The 14,785-nt window shown below is 44.9% G+C and overlaps 1 protein-coding gene across 2 annotated transcripts in view; it reads right to left on the reverse strand.

Annotated features, from left to right (window-relative positions):
* Positions 1-14,785, reverse strand: part of LOC138513666 (protein mono-ADP-ribosyltransferase PARP12-like) — a 461,743-nt gene that overhangs the window by 355,604 nt on the left and 91,354 nt on the right. For both annotated transcript variants that reach the window (XM_069628724.1, XM_069628725.1), the window contains exon 4: positions 7,674-8,459. In XM_069628724.1, coding sequence (XP_069484825.1) covers positions 7,674-8,459 — 786 coding nt within the window. The remainder of the gene's footprint in view (positions 1-7,673; positions 8,460-14,785) is intronic.

Raw genomic sequence — 14,785 nt, forward strand, 5'->3', positions numbered from 1 at the left:
TATTGCAGAAGACTAGTGAGAAAATTAGCCAAGCGAGTCTTTAACAATAACCAGGAAGCCCTCTTGGAACCTAAACCAACTAAAATGAAAGATGATCGTATTGTGTGTGTGAATACTTTTACGGACCAGAGTTTTAAAATTACCAATATCATTAAGAACATTGGAGAAATTTTAACACGGCTACTAAATCATTACCTATGCCAATCTTTGCTTATAAAAGAAGCACTACTGTAGGTAACAAAGTGACCAATAGCAAATTGAAATGTATAAATACTCCCGACCCCAAAATGACCACCTTATGGGGTCTTCCTGACGCGATTGGACACTATCCCTGTGGATCTTGTGGGGTCTGTAAATTAACCTCCAAGAGTAAAGAATTAGATATTGGTCTTTCAAAACGCTGGATCCAAAAGAATTTCACTAATTGTAACACCGATTTTGTTGTTCTTATTACATGTAAATGTGGACTGCACTACGTAGGAAAGACGATTCGAAAAGTAAAGACCCGAATAATGGAGCACCGAAGTTGCATAAGAAATAAAACAGAGAATGCACCACTCGTCAAGCACTTCACCCGTCAGAAGCACGATCATGAGGACTTTACATGGACTGTTTTGATGTCTCTTAAAGGGGGTAATCATGAAAAACGTAAAAACAAGCTGCTTAGAATAGAACAAAAAATGATCTACACACTACATAGTGATGTCATAGGTCTAAATGAATCAGTTGAATGGCACAAGATCTAGCCTTGATTTCAAGTGTTGTCACGTGTTCCACCTACCCCCCTCTTCTGAACATTTACCCAGACGGTGTGACTCTATTTTTACCTCATATGGATCACTCCCGAGATATATTTTTGAGACCCCTTGGATTTTCCTAGACGAAGCTCCAGGGGTGCGTAGGTCCCACTGAGGGTGCACTCCAGATGTGCTATTTTCACTCTTAGCTATCTCACTGCTCCATGATTCCTGTTCTCCTACCTCAGCCCGCTTGAGTCAGGTGTAGGTAGTACTATGTCTCTACCACCTTGATGGGCTAGGGTTGGGGCCTCTCTCCTACTATGACAGCTCTGTCTTTGTACCTCTTGTTCATTTGAGGCACCGGCCCACGCAGAGTTTTTGACAATAACCCGTCTACTTCGAGGGCTTTATTTTTGCATTTATATTTGCATTTTCTGGCCTCTTCATATATAGGCCCTATGTCTGGATGCTCTCTCAGTTGCAACTTTCCTTTTTCTTTATTTAGCCATCCAGTCGGCTATTTGCCGCGTGATTTATTATTTTTATAAATGTTTTTATTTTAATTAGCGGGTACCCCTTCCGCACGGGACTTAACAGTAGACCTCTCTTTCCTTGCCTCTGGGTCTGTTAGTGCCGCGCACTCGATCCATGTCTTTCTTGGGTACACTCCTTCATGTTTGGTGGCCCCTCTTGAGCGCCTCCCTGGTGCCGTCTTAAGATGGCCGCCACCGTTTCCAGCTGATCCTTCGGATCCTTTGAGGGTCTAGACATAGAGAAAGGACCTATGTCATCTCCATGACTATGCCGATGCCTTTATTCACTCCGCGCGGCCAGCCTTTTCCTCAGCACCACTCGCAGCGTTACTGGGCATTTTTCGCCGCCAAATTCTCCACACCCAGGTAAACTCCTTATACGCATCCCGGATTGCTGACTTACTTCTTGAATTGTTCCTCTGCCTGACTCAATCCCTCGCTCTTGATTACAGCGTAGCTCACAGGGGATCCGCTCCGCTTGTCTGCATCTTATACTGAAGTCGGAACGCCTGATAGTCACTTTGTTGGCATCTACGGGCACTAGATTTACCCGGGTGTCTTGTAGCCACAGGTATGGACACCAAACTCTCTGTGGTTCCTTTTTTGGCTGTCTCACCTATGTGGTGTATACACGATTGTTTTTTTTTATGACTCTCACAGCACTAAATGTTTCCCTCTTGCTTACAGGGATGATTTAATAACTTTATATTCTTAATATTACTGAATATTTCCTCGCTCGGGGGCCTTCACACTAGGTCTCTTTTCTATTGGTTCTTAACTAACAACTTGTATTTGGTGATTGTGTGCCTAATTAACATACTTAGAGGTGTTGCTTGGGATCTTGCGGGTATCCTATGCTCCGTCTCAGATTTTACCTTCCTCGTAGCTACCCCGGCTCACGTACAATTTATTTCCTCCATTGGGAGACACCTCCCTGTAATGATCGGTGTCCGTGATTTTTACCATTGGTCTCGTTTATAGGTTTCCAACCGGAATCCTGTGGTGTTCTTTGGTATACTACTGCTGCTTTTTGTTGTGAAGACTCCTACCTTCTGGCGCCATTACGGCGTGGCTAAAAGTTCTCTACCCATTTATACAGGTGAGCGGTGGACCCTCTACCCTACCTATGGCATAATTGTGTTCCGATATTCTGGCCCCTTCGGGTGGTCTGCTGATTCTTTATGTGTGATAAGCACGGATATTGCTTTGTTTAAAAGCTCTTTTGGATGCTTTTTCTATATTATATTTTTGTAGGATTGATTCAATCTCCTACCCCTATTCATCCTTTGAGGTAGAGAGCCCCCACGAGCACCAGATAAGGTAATTTATTCCTTCCCATGGTTCTCTTGTTCATTTATCTGAACTTTTTTGAAGTATCATAGCTATTCATCAGCTGACCCTCTGTTTTTATATGTTTTACTCTACAGGTGCTATGAGACAAACTTTGACCATATCTATGATTCAATAGGAACTAGGTATTTTCGTTGTACTCCCCCTCTCCTGATGAATGTTCGTGATTAATGTTTTAAAGAACAGAAACATGTCGAGACAGTTCTCTGAAGTAATAACAGAGACATGAAAATATGATTTACTAACCCTAATGGAGTTTGGTACATTACTATTTGTCTGATTTGTACCTTGTGTTTTCTTTTGAACTTGTTTTAGCTAGCATTTTGTGCCTGTTACGTATTCCTTGTTTTATATTGGATGTGAAGTTTTGCATTGTGGACCTATGAATTTAATCATTTGTTTTAACCTTGATTCATTAAAAATGATGCTTATTTTTTTAGAAGTCTTTTGGTCCGTACCCTCCTTTTTTGAGGTTTAGCTCTTAGCTCCTGTGTCACTAGCTTTGTCTTCCACTTTATATTGTAGTCTGGTTCACCAACTATTCTCACAATGTTCAGTAGGAGCTTTTTTTTCTCTTTCACAAGCTTGTTGCACTGATTCAAAGCCAATATTGTGCTCTTCCTAGTTTCATTAGTTGGCGCTCCCTGGTCTAGGCACCATTGACAGACCGCACAGTCCCCCCATTACAGGTCACACAACCAGTTACCCTTACCCAATCACTTAATCCCCTAATTTGGGATTGTTGGGTAATTCACACTTGGAAAGTTCAAATGCAGCTTAAACTTTCAGTTCGGTATTTTGCTCACACTCTGCTGTTCAACTCAGTTGCTCACTTGCAGAAAACTATTTCTCATCATTTCACTAATTTGCGTTGCTCTAGAATTCTTATTAACACTTGAAGGTTCAAATGCATCTTAAACTGTCAAGCTGCTCCCCTTACCTGCTCACTTGCAGAAACACTCCTTCTCATCATTTCATTTGCTCGCGATGCTCTAGAATTGTTATTCACACTTGGAGGGTTCAAATGCAGCTTTAAACTTTCACTTCAGTATTTTGCCAACACTTTGCTGCTCCCCTCGGCTGCTTATTTGCAGAAAACACTTTCTCATCACCATTCTGTTCTCAATTGAGAGTTTTGAGAACGTGCTGCCTGCACGCGACCACTCCGATACAATGTATCTTCCACTCTCTCTCCAACGCACACCAGGTTTCTTTCATTCATTGACACTCACGGGTCGCGTTACGATCCTTCTACAGTTTATTGGATCGGATGATACTGCCTGTCCCCCAGACACCCTCAGACTGATACTTCCAGTCAGGGAACAAGCACCTCTCTGCCTGCCCCGCAGACACCCATAGACTGTGGCTTCCAGTCAGGGAACAAGCACCTCTCAGCCACAGCATAGCGACCACCGGCTTCCGTGGTTCCCTTCTCTCGCGTTCTCCGGCTCCTTGGAGACGCGGCTCCCTGGCCATACAGAGACACTGCTGCACTGCAACTTTCACCCGCATCTCAGCGTCCCGTTCTCCTCCGGTTTTTCTTGGGCTGTGCTGGCCTTCCTGCTCCACTCTCGTCCCACTGGCTTCTCGCTCCCTCCTCGCTCTGCCTGTTCTGTGGGCCCCACCTATTATACACCTGGGAGCTTCTAACAGGCTGCAGGTGTGAGGCCCCAGGTTCAACTGCCTGATCACAATTAGTCTAATTAACAGGACATGCCTGACCTTTAGTTCGATAGCCTTCAGACTCCCTCTTTTTCGTCTCAGTACCACAGTGGTGTTTCCTATAGGTAATCTTCATTACTCCTAGGGTTAGTTTCTTCTTCTCAGTACTTGGTCTGACTTCAGGGGGGAAAGTGTCAGGGATGGCACTCTATTAAGAGTGGCACAGGACACCCAGGAAAGGTTTGGGTGGTTGTGCCAAAGTAAAGTGGACAGATAAGTACACACACAGCTGAAAGGAAAGAGAACGAAGAGTAGGCAAGAGTAGCAAGGAAAAAGGTACAGAATGAATTCCCTCTTGGGGTGTATGCAGATATAGGAAAAGAGTATTCCCCGAACCTTAGGAAAACTCTAGCCTTCTGCACAGTTTGCTATAACGGAGGCCCACACTGTTTGCTCATAGCTTGGAACAACAGCTAAGGGTGTCTGTAACGCAGAAACGATACAAGGGAGGGGGCAGAGGTTGCCTGACGGAAACCAACAGACAAGCTCTGTACAAGGGGTTTACAAACAGTACAAGAGAAGACACTAACAAATAAATCCAGGAAAAAGGAAGTTGAATAGCAAACTAGCAGAAGGAAATGAAGGGAAAGTCCTGTAGCAGGATTGGATAACAGAGTAACAAGGTTGAGAGCTCAGAGGAGCAAGAAAGCAATGAGCAAGCCCACAGGAGCAGGGCTGTAAGGTAGAGAGCCCAGAGGGAAAGGGTTTAGGGCAGCGGAGTAAAGCAGGATGAGCAAGCCCACAGAAGCAGGGCTGTAAGATAGAGAGCCTAGAGGGAAAGAGCTTAGGGCAGCGGAGTAAAGCAGGCTGCACGGCAAGGAACCCAGAAGGGTCGGGCAGCAAGGTGTGAACCCTGAGGGGCAGGGCGACTGACCGTAGAAGGTTGCAGAGGACTGTAGAGGGCTGCTAGGCCGAGAACCCAGCGGAAAAAGGTAGATAGTAAGCAGCGGAGCGTGATCAGCTGCAAGGTAGAAAGCCCAGAGGACAAGGGCTGTAGGCAGCCGGAGTGAGGCAGGCTGCAGGGCAGGCTGCAGAGGACTAGGACTGTAGGCAGCCGGAGTGAGGCAAGCTGCAGGGTAGGGAGCCCAGAAGACAAGGGCTGCAGGCAGCCGGAGTGAGGCAGGCTGCAGAGCTGGGAGCCCAGAGGACAAGGACTGTAGGCAGCCGGAGTGAGGCAGGCTGCAGAGCAGGGAGCCCAGAGGACAAGGGCTGAGGCTGGAAAGCAGCAGAGCGTGATCAGCTGCAATGTAGAGAGGCCGGCAAGGCAAGGGCGGAGTCTGGAAGGCAGCAGAGCGTGATCGGCTGCAATGAGGAGAGCCCGGCAGGGCAAGGGCGGAGGCTGGAAGGCAGCAGAGCGTGATCAGCTGCAAGGCAGGAGCCTGGAAGAGCAGGGCTGAGGCAGGGAGCCCAAAAGGCTAGGGCTGTAGGCAGCAGGGTGTAGCAGACTGCAAGGCAGGACGCCCAGAGGAGCAGGGCTGAGGCAGGGAGCCCAAAAGGCCCAGGGCGGAAGGTAGAAGGCAGCAGAGCGTGATCAGCTGCAAGGCTGGAGCCCGCCAGGGCACTGGAACAAAAGCAGGTGAAAGCAGGAAACAGCATACAAAGTTTGTAGCTCGAAGCAAAAAGATGCCGGAAGGACTCTCAATGCAAGAGACTGAGCTCCTGCAGGCAGCAGCTTTTATACCGCCCAGCCCAGCACAGAGGCAGGCTAATTGGTTGCACCTGGCTCAGCACACCTGCAGACAATCGGCCACCTCCCTCTCTGTTCCTGAGCTGGTGGAAGCAGAGCAAATCCCTAGGGCTTCTGGGGATTGTAGTTCTGTTAAAGAAAAATAGGAATAGCCAGGAATAGATGGTTATAGCCAAGTGCATTGTGGTAAGTGTAGTTTTTTGGGGAAAATAAAAAAGCACCAAAGTCTCGCAAATGGGAAATAAAGTCCAAATAGTGAATAGCGGTTGATCCAAGAGTTTTATGTAGATAAATGAATAACAATTTGTCCATATTGATCGCCAATGTAAGCGCCCATGGCATAGGCATGACAGAAAGTAGGATATGGGCAGCAATATCCTAAAAAGGCTGAGGGAGGATAAAATAAGTCACTGTTAGGAAATGGGGGATACCATGTATCACCCTCTCACACCCTCTACCCAATCCACAAGGACCCAGGGTCAGGATCCAAAAGCGATGGCCTTCCATGGCCAGCTGAACAGAGGATGCTGGGGAGTAGATGTGAGAGTACCTTGAGGTTTCTCACAAGTCTAAAATGGTGCTCAAAATAGATAACCCATTTAAGTACTGTCTCTTCATTCCATTTGGACCTCTACATCCAGCGGAGGAGCAGGAAACTGCCATGTATGGTCAGGTGCTTCACGGGCTGTGGCCAGAGCCTGGAAAGAGCTTTTGGGTGCTTACAAACTGGCCTCGACTGGATAGGGATTCTCAGACACCTCAATACACCTCCATGCCAGAGTGAAGCACAAGTGCATCTTAGATGTTTATCCAGGATTGAATTGCCACTCACTGTTTGAATGTTGCTGATCCTTTGCAGCTGCCCCGCTATTGCTCCTGATCTTTGCAACCACTTGTGTTGTCACACAATCTTTGTACCTTATGTTGTCAAAATCTTTGCAACCTTTAATGTTAAATTCCAATCTTTTAACAACCTCTAATGTTGAATAACAATCTGTGAACCTCTAAATTGCCTTTGCGTCAGAAGGCCAGGTATCTTTAAAGAAACAATATATCAAGTTCTTTCACCTCGGGCTCTGAAATCACTAACATTCCATTTTGATATTAATGGCTAAAACATGTTTTGTTTAAAATCTCTAGAAGCATGACTGTAGAATTATATACTTTTAGTGAGTGAATTAATGCACTGTACTCCCCCTCCCCCTTCTCTCCCCACTCTTTGCCACGCACTTATACCAGTAGATATGCCTCTGGCCTAGTATGCTAGTTATTGTTGTTAGATCATTCGGAATCTTCATGGATTAAGAATGACTACTTTATCCCCTTGTTCCCTTCCTGCCTTGAATCGCTTTGAAGCACTTAACTTGTGTATAAGCGGTTTACAAATAAACAATTACAATAATACATGTTAGTTACTGCCAAGAACAAAAATAATTTTTACATTTCTAAATCGTTAATCATTACTTCATTAGACTGTGCCAGGACATTGTCTGATGAGTTCTATACACTAGAGGAAGACAAATAATAAAAATGGCAGAGCAATCAGTGTACTCTTCAGCTTATAAAGCATGCCTAAACCGTGCCATTCCGCGACTCAACACAACATTATGCGGAACAGTGAGATAGACACATCCCTCTTACCCTTTGCTGCAGTTGTAGTCTCTTTACCCATAGGTGGTTTGATCAATGAGCTGGTCTGAGACAGAATTCCCTGGGGTGGTAGCGTTGAAATGTTCGATACACTTGCTGACACTGGTGTGTTTGTGGTTTTCTTTTGTGGTTGATCCCGTGTGTAAGGTAGGGTCTCAGGGTGCTTTGATTTGCTTCCAGTAGTGAATGGGGGACCGGCCGGCAACTGTACCACTTGTTTGTTTGTCATTGGAGCACAAAATAAAGGTGATGCTTCAAGATGGGGGACACATGACAACATGGGAGTAGGAAGCAGACCCACTTGTGTATGTGCTGCTGGTTTGTTTGTTTGTGGAGCCCCAGAAATTGATGATGTGGATTGTTGAGGGCCAGATGAAGCTGTCGTATAAGATGATGTACCCACTGGCATCTTCCGTGCTGGTTTGTCTGCATGTGAAGCCCCACTAATGGGTGATGTTACTAGGTGGGGGACTGACTTTTCTCTGTGTTCGGCAGATGAAACAGCCAGAGAAGCAGATGGACCCAATGGCATTTGTGGTTTGGTCAGCTGTGGTGGGAGACGAAGAGTAAGGAGCGAAGGAGGGTATTGAAAACCCACCGGCATGTGTACATTTGGCTTGTTTGTCTGAAGACTCCAGTTGCTGGGTCCCGAATTCGGAAATATGGTATATGGAGCACCAAGTGGATACAAAGAACGGAAAGGATGCTCCAGCAAGGGCACATCTGGCTTCTGAGGCGTGTGTGAAGAATTGATGTTGGTTGTGGACTGAGAACGACCTGAAAAAGTAAATTATTTATACAATTAAATCAGTCTTCCTAATGGAAAAATATATCTGCAGATTGTGTCCGAAATTCCTCAGTTCTGCATTTGAAGTTATACACATATGTTCTATGAAACCAAAAAACACATACACGTTGAAAACGGATCTTCTAGCATTTTCTACAAAAAGTTGGATTATTTTCTACATGGACTATGCTGCTAATAGTTTTGACCAGTGTTGCTGAATAAATATTCCTTAAAATGCACAATTTGCATCACATTTTATAAAATAAAATCCCCCTTGGCTACTATTCAAACTGTGTCACAAAAGGAATGAATAGCCATTTGAAACGGTGGGCCACTTTTTCATTGGTGCCCGATAACGTTTTATGGCCCAGTCCAACCCTGTACTTAATCTGTAATAACTTTGTTATGGCTTGACATCTGGTATAGCTCAAATTCTGTGCTTAATTCGACATAATCCTGACATGCAAAATTGCATGTTGTTTTTCTAAAGATTTTGCACTCGCCACTAGCCAATTGGCTAGGGAAAATTGACTCTTGATGAGTAAGAAATGGTATGCTACCTGTATGCATAGAATTGAGGTGGAAAGTACCATTTTACGGCTGGCTAATAGCTTGCAATCTGAAATTTTGCACCCTGGATAGGGGCATCGACAATAGGCATGTCTCGAAGGCTAACTAATAGCATTGAACAGAATTCGCAGTAGCCCAAACATTTAAAACTTGTAGGTTTTGGTATCTTATAAGGGCTTTGGTTATGACGAAAGATTCCAGAGATTACATTTGAAAATGTTGGTGATTGGTTGAGAATACTATTTGGGGGATATCAGGAGCATGAGCAGCTGGCTAGAGTTTCACACCTTTTAATTACTTTTCAATGTTCACTGTATTTCCAGGCACTTCTTACAGGACATGACAGGGCTCTTCCACATTACTTGGAGGAGAATGCAATCAAGCACTGGCTCGTCTAGAATGATGCCCTGTATATATCTGCCACCATCATCTCAATTTCACACATTTATACCATCATTTGTAGGGTCAAATGTTATCATGCATCATCTTCTTAAGGTAAATTGTGAGCTGTGTTAATAATCGATCTGCTAATGCCCATCTATTTACCCAAAATTTGAAGCAAACAGGTTTCAGAAAGTGGTAGCACCTGAGCTTCATTCTCCTGGTGACTGATGGGGCGGATCAAGCCAGGATACACCCCCTAAAAGCTGTGGCATGGGCTCCATTGCAAATGTTATTTATTTGATTATTTATTTATTTGTTTTTGGTTGCATGTAACCTTTACAAAGTTAAAATGATAAGAGAAAAGAACAAATAATTAAATTTATACATTCGTTACAATTCATGTAAAACACAAACCAATATACACAATACACACAGAATGTACATATTTAGCATAAATAAAGTTAAAGTTAAAGCCAGCCTAAATCACAACCAAAATCCATCCAATTCATTGTATAGCACATCATTTCATAGATTCCACTATCTAAAAAAAAGTCATCACATTTTTACATAACAATACACATACGAAATTAAGAAATAAAGCATTATAACCTATACATAGTTATACTACTAAACATATCATCCAACATATAAAGAATAACCTGGATAAAACCATATATAAGTCTTATAAGGCAATAAGTAATTAAACAACAGAAGAGGGTGATGCCTTACATACAACCTTTAGGCACAGTTTGCATGTATCAGTCAAAAAGCGCACAACAGCAATCTGAAAAGACACCCTTTGACCATGAAACATTTCCGAGCACAACTTGTTAAGGTTTACTCTTTAAGGATTTGTCACAAAATTTCTAAAACATCTTATGCGTTCAGATTTTAAAGAAAAGCAATCAATAAGAAGATGTCTTAACGTTTCAATACAACCACTTTTGTGACAAAACCTACAGGCCGAGGGTCCTCCACCCCTTCTTTCCCTTATATCTATAATTTCTCCAGTTAAGAGTACATTAAACCTAAAGCCCATACATTCCTGGCGCCAATGCTTATCCGGAAATTGATTCAAATACGGCTCCAGAAGACCCCTCTTTTTGAAATGTGAAACCAGCTGATGGTAGAGCTTAGTTTCCAAAACCTTCTTCACAGTATCGTTCCAATCCATATACTCTAAGAGTTTATTTTTTTTACTTTCCCGGGATTAGGAGTTCATGAAATGCCCCTAATTTATCTAGAGATTCCCAACATTCAGTTTTTAAGTCACCTAGGTAATCGAGTTGCCTGGCATAGTGGGCCCAGCGTTTGGTGGAGCAGTCCTTTAACGTCTTAGGCTTGAAGAGCCTGCACAAACAACAAGACGTTTCGACATGGTCTCTCGGGAGGCACAAATTGCAAACTAAGTGTTTGTCCACCCAGGGGAATTTACGATTACACTTAGGACAACATTGAAATGGTGTATTTTCCATAATTATGGGTTATGGAAATGGCAGCTGGGCAAACCAAGAGTAGAAAGGGGAGAGTATGCATTCTAAAATGGCCTCCCCCCCTTACTGTCTGGGCCGAGGCCCGGGGCGGCCTTCCAAGGCTGTACGGTCTGTCGTGATGGTCTCTGACGGGCAATTTTCTTTCTTCACCGGCGTGGTGTTTCAGCAGTCGATGAAAGGATAGAAAGAGAAACTATCGTAATTGTATAAAGTCAATGGCTTATCGCCAAAAGGAACTTCGCTATACGCGCCCGTCAAGCATGGCGGAAAAAAACTATCTGAGGGACCTCGACGCGTGAGGGATCATGGGCACAGTGGATGTCACACTAGGGATAGTGTTACTGGCACGCCCTGTCGACATCCCTTTTCGAGTTTCGAATAAAACAACTGTAATACTCTGCAGCTTCCACTAGATGTCGGCCTATGCACAGCATGTGATCTAAGCAGATTCCACAAGCCTCAGAACTGTATTTATGTTTAACAAAACTGATATTTCATGGAGAGCCAATTTAGTAGTAGCGTGTTGTTCATTTCAGGTTGAAATATATAGACCAAAAGACACCAGAGTTAGTACTCACGTTAAGGTAATTAGAAACAGCAGTTAAGCAATTACTCAGCAGGCTCCCGTATGCTATGCTCTCGAAACCCGGCCCCAACAGAAGCCGCTGCAAGGCCGTGGCCTTACAGCTGTACAGCTTAACAGCCTAACAGCCACTTCTGGGCCACTTCCTGGGGCGCGCGTGCTGGTGCGTGCAACCGGCCTCTTATGGTATAGCGAAGAAGAGAGGGGCAGAGCTATGGAGCTGCTGCAAAGAAAGGTAATAATGTTATATTAATACCAAGTTAGGCACCTAAAGTTGTAGTATATAGTCCTTATAAATCCACACAGTATCCACAGTGAAAAAGGACTCAAAGTTTAAAGCTGCACACCTTGAAAGCGCATTGAAAGCAAAAGCCCACACAAGCCAATAGGCTCCATGGGAGCAGAGTCACCAGCCTAACAGCCACTTCCGGGCTACTTCCTGGTGCACGCGTGGTGGGTGCACAACCAGCCTCTTATGGTGCAGCGAAGAAGAGAGGGGCGGAGCTATGGAGCCGCTTGAAAGCGCATTGAAAGTAAAAGTCCACAGGAGCCAACGGGATCCTAGGGAGCAGAGTCACCAGCCTAACAGCCACTTCCGGGCTACTTCCTGGTGAGCGAACAACCGGCCTCTTATGGTGTAGCCAAGAAGAGAGGGGCGGAGGTATGGAGCCCCTGCAAAGAAAGGTAATAATGTTATATTAATACCAAGTTAGGCACCTAAAGTTGTAGTATATAGTCCTTATAAGTCCACACAGTATCCATGGTGAAAAAGGACTCCAAGTTTAACGCTGCACACCTTGAAAGCGCATTGAAATCAAAAGTCCACATGAGCCAACGGGATCCCAGGGAGCAGAGTCACCAGCCTAACAGCCACTTCCAGGCCACTTCCCGGTTTGCGCCATTGCAAATGTCTAGGTTTGACATGGAGACTCATTGCGCCGATGAATGGCGTGGTTATGACCTGCTAGCTTGAGAGAAATTATCCTCCACAACCCGACTGCAAAAGAGATAACATATGGTAGCAGTTTTACAAACCAAGAACACAACATAGTAACCCTTAGTCACACAGCTGCAGGGCTAGTATTGGAATACCGCCTAATTTAATTGGGTACTGCTGAACCAGAATAGACAATAAGATATGCCCACGCTATCCTGATCCAGGGCAATTCTGCTTACAGTAGGGCTATGGCGGTGGCAAAATAGACTGAAGGTACATGTTCCATAAGATTTCAAAATCCTTCGAGATTGTGGAGGTGGTGCAAAATGCTGTGCTGAGATTAACAGGTGCACCTGAAGGACTTTAAGGGACGTGGCTGTTCTTGCACAATCATTATTAAGATGGAGTTCTTGAATTTGGGAGGCCACCCAAGTTATGATGAACAGGCGGCTCTGAGAGGTTAGCCGAGACCCAACACCCAATCAAGGTAAGTGGATGAGCAGTCAAGGCTTAGTTTCAGAAGAGTGTGAGTGGGGCCAGGGGTCCTCTAAGAGTCTACAAAACATGACACACAATAATTCTGTTTAGACAGTCAAGTATAAAAATACAGTTATTTATTATAGGCCGTTTCAACACATTGGAGAATGAATCTAACAGGTAGTAGTATTATCGCACAACACTCTATGATGCAAATATATATATAGTCACCATAGGTTAAAATATACATCAAATCCCTTAAACAGCAACACAGGTAAGTATTTTAGATGCAGTAAATGATGGAACCAGAGAACAAGTCAATGTCCTAATTTAAGAAGTTCAATCCCTAAAATGAATGGGTCCTGTGTCCAAAAGTCACAGGAGCCACAATGTTTCTCAACAGAATGATATGATATGGCATTTATAATGCGCCTATACGCAAATGTTTCAAGGCGTGACGAGGCAAGGGAGGGAGAACATACGGAAGACAGAGACAACGATCTTACTAGGCCAGGTGACATTGAGATTGCGCAAGTGCAGGGGAAGGGGAAAAGTGCAGGGGGAAAGTGGTAGGGGGCAGTGCAGTACATTGGATCGACAGTAAAAAAAAGAATAAATAAAAGCAATAAGTAAAAAAGTGTGGCCAGCTGGTGGAAAGTGCAAGGGTAATTCCAGACATCAGGTGTCAAGTGCTAGTATGGGACTGTAGGGATACAGAAAAACAGTCCCCAAGTGCAGGGGTTGCCAGTGAGGCAGTCCAGGTGTGCAACTGGCGGCGGAGGGGACCGGAGCCCAGATCAGAGGGTGGCCAGGTGACCAGTGCAGTTTCAGGTTCAGCCAGGAGTTCAGCAGGGGAGAGGAGGAGAGAAAGCAGAAGCAAAGAGGAAGGGTTTGAGGTGCTTCCGGAACCAGAGATGGTCCTCCTCAAGTTTCAGGTGGGCAGGGAGGCTGTTCCAGGGGGAGGGCTCCAGCCGAAGAAAGATTTACCACCAACTCATTGCTTGGAGAAGCGACTGACCCTAAGGAAGATGGAGACGGCTGAGCGAAGACTCCCCCGATGTCTCTGTAGGTAGGTTTCAATTTGCTTTTGTTGGTGATAGTTTTAAAGTTCTACATTTTTTTACCAGAGGTGTTTTCCGTTCTTCCAGACCCAAGGCTAACCCAGGGTCAGGATACCTGACACAGGTTCAGCGACCAAAGTTGAGTGGAATGGAATAAGGAAACAAAGGGACTTGTTGCCAAAGTTATCCTGTGAAGGACAGGGAAGACAGGCACAATGTGTTTACCTACTCCTCAGATCTGATTTTCCCAGATGACTTTGTGGATGGTCTGGGGTCGCTGGGGTCTCGATCGTCCGCCATTTTACCCAGGGAAAGATGCTCAGGAGTTACAGGTTTGACAATTCTTCCTGTTGAATGGAATAGCAAGATGCAACTCTTTTCGGAGAAGAAATGAAGAATCTACTGATACAGACCCCTTCAGGACACTTTACAGGTTGGATGAAGGTGGGGTCCAGCAATGGTCTGCGCACGCAGGCATCGACAGCCATCCTTCTAATCACGGTCACAGCAGTTGCTCCAGGATAGGTTCCACTGAAGGTGGAAAGCTGACATTTGTGGAGAAGACTACATGTGGTAGAAGCTGGCGATTACCAAATCTCCAGACATCCTTTTGGAATGGTGACCTTTCTGGCGAGGTAGCCCATGAAAGAGCTGATCATTCCACCGGGCAGTCCAGGGACACTTCTAGGAGCTCTGAATGGCTTGATCCTCAAGAAGGCACTCAGGGACTTCAGTGATTAGGCAGAGGAGCAGGACTTCACTGTGCTGGCTACTGGAAGGGATGCAGGGCCACTTCAGGAGTTATCTTTCG

This window comes from Ambystoma mexicanum, chromosome 12 (genome assembly GCF_040938575.1).
Source record: "Ambystoma mexicanum isolate Mex_15411 chromosome 12, UKY_AmexF1_1, whole genome shotgun sequence".
Lineage (NCBI taxonomy): Eukaryota > Metazoa > Chordata > Amphibia > Caudata > Ambystomatidae > Ambystoma > Ambystoma mexicanum.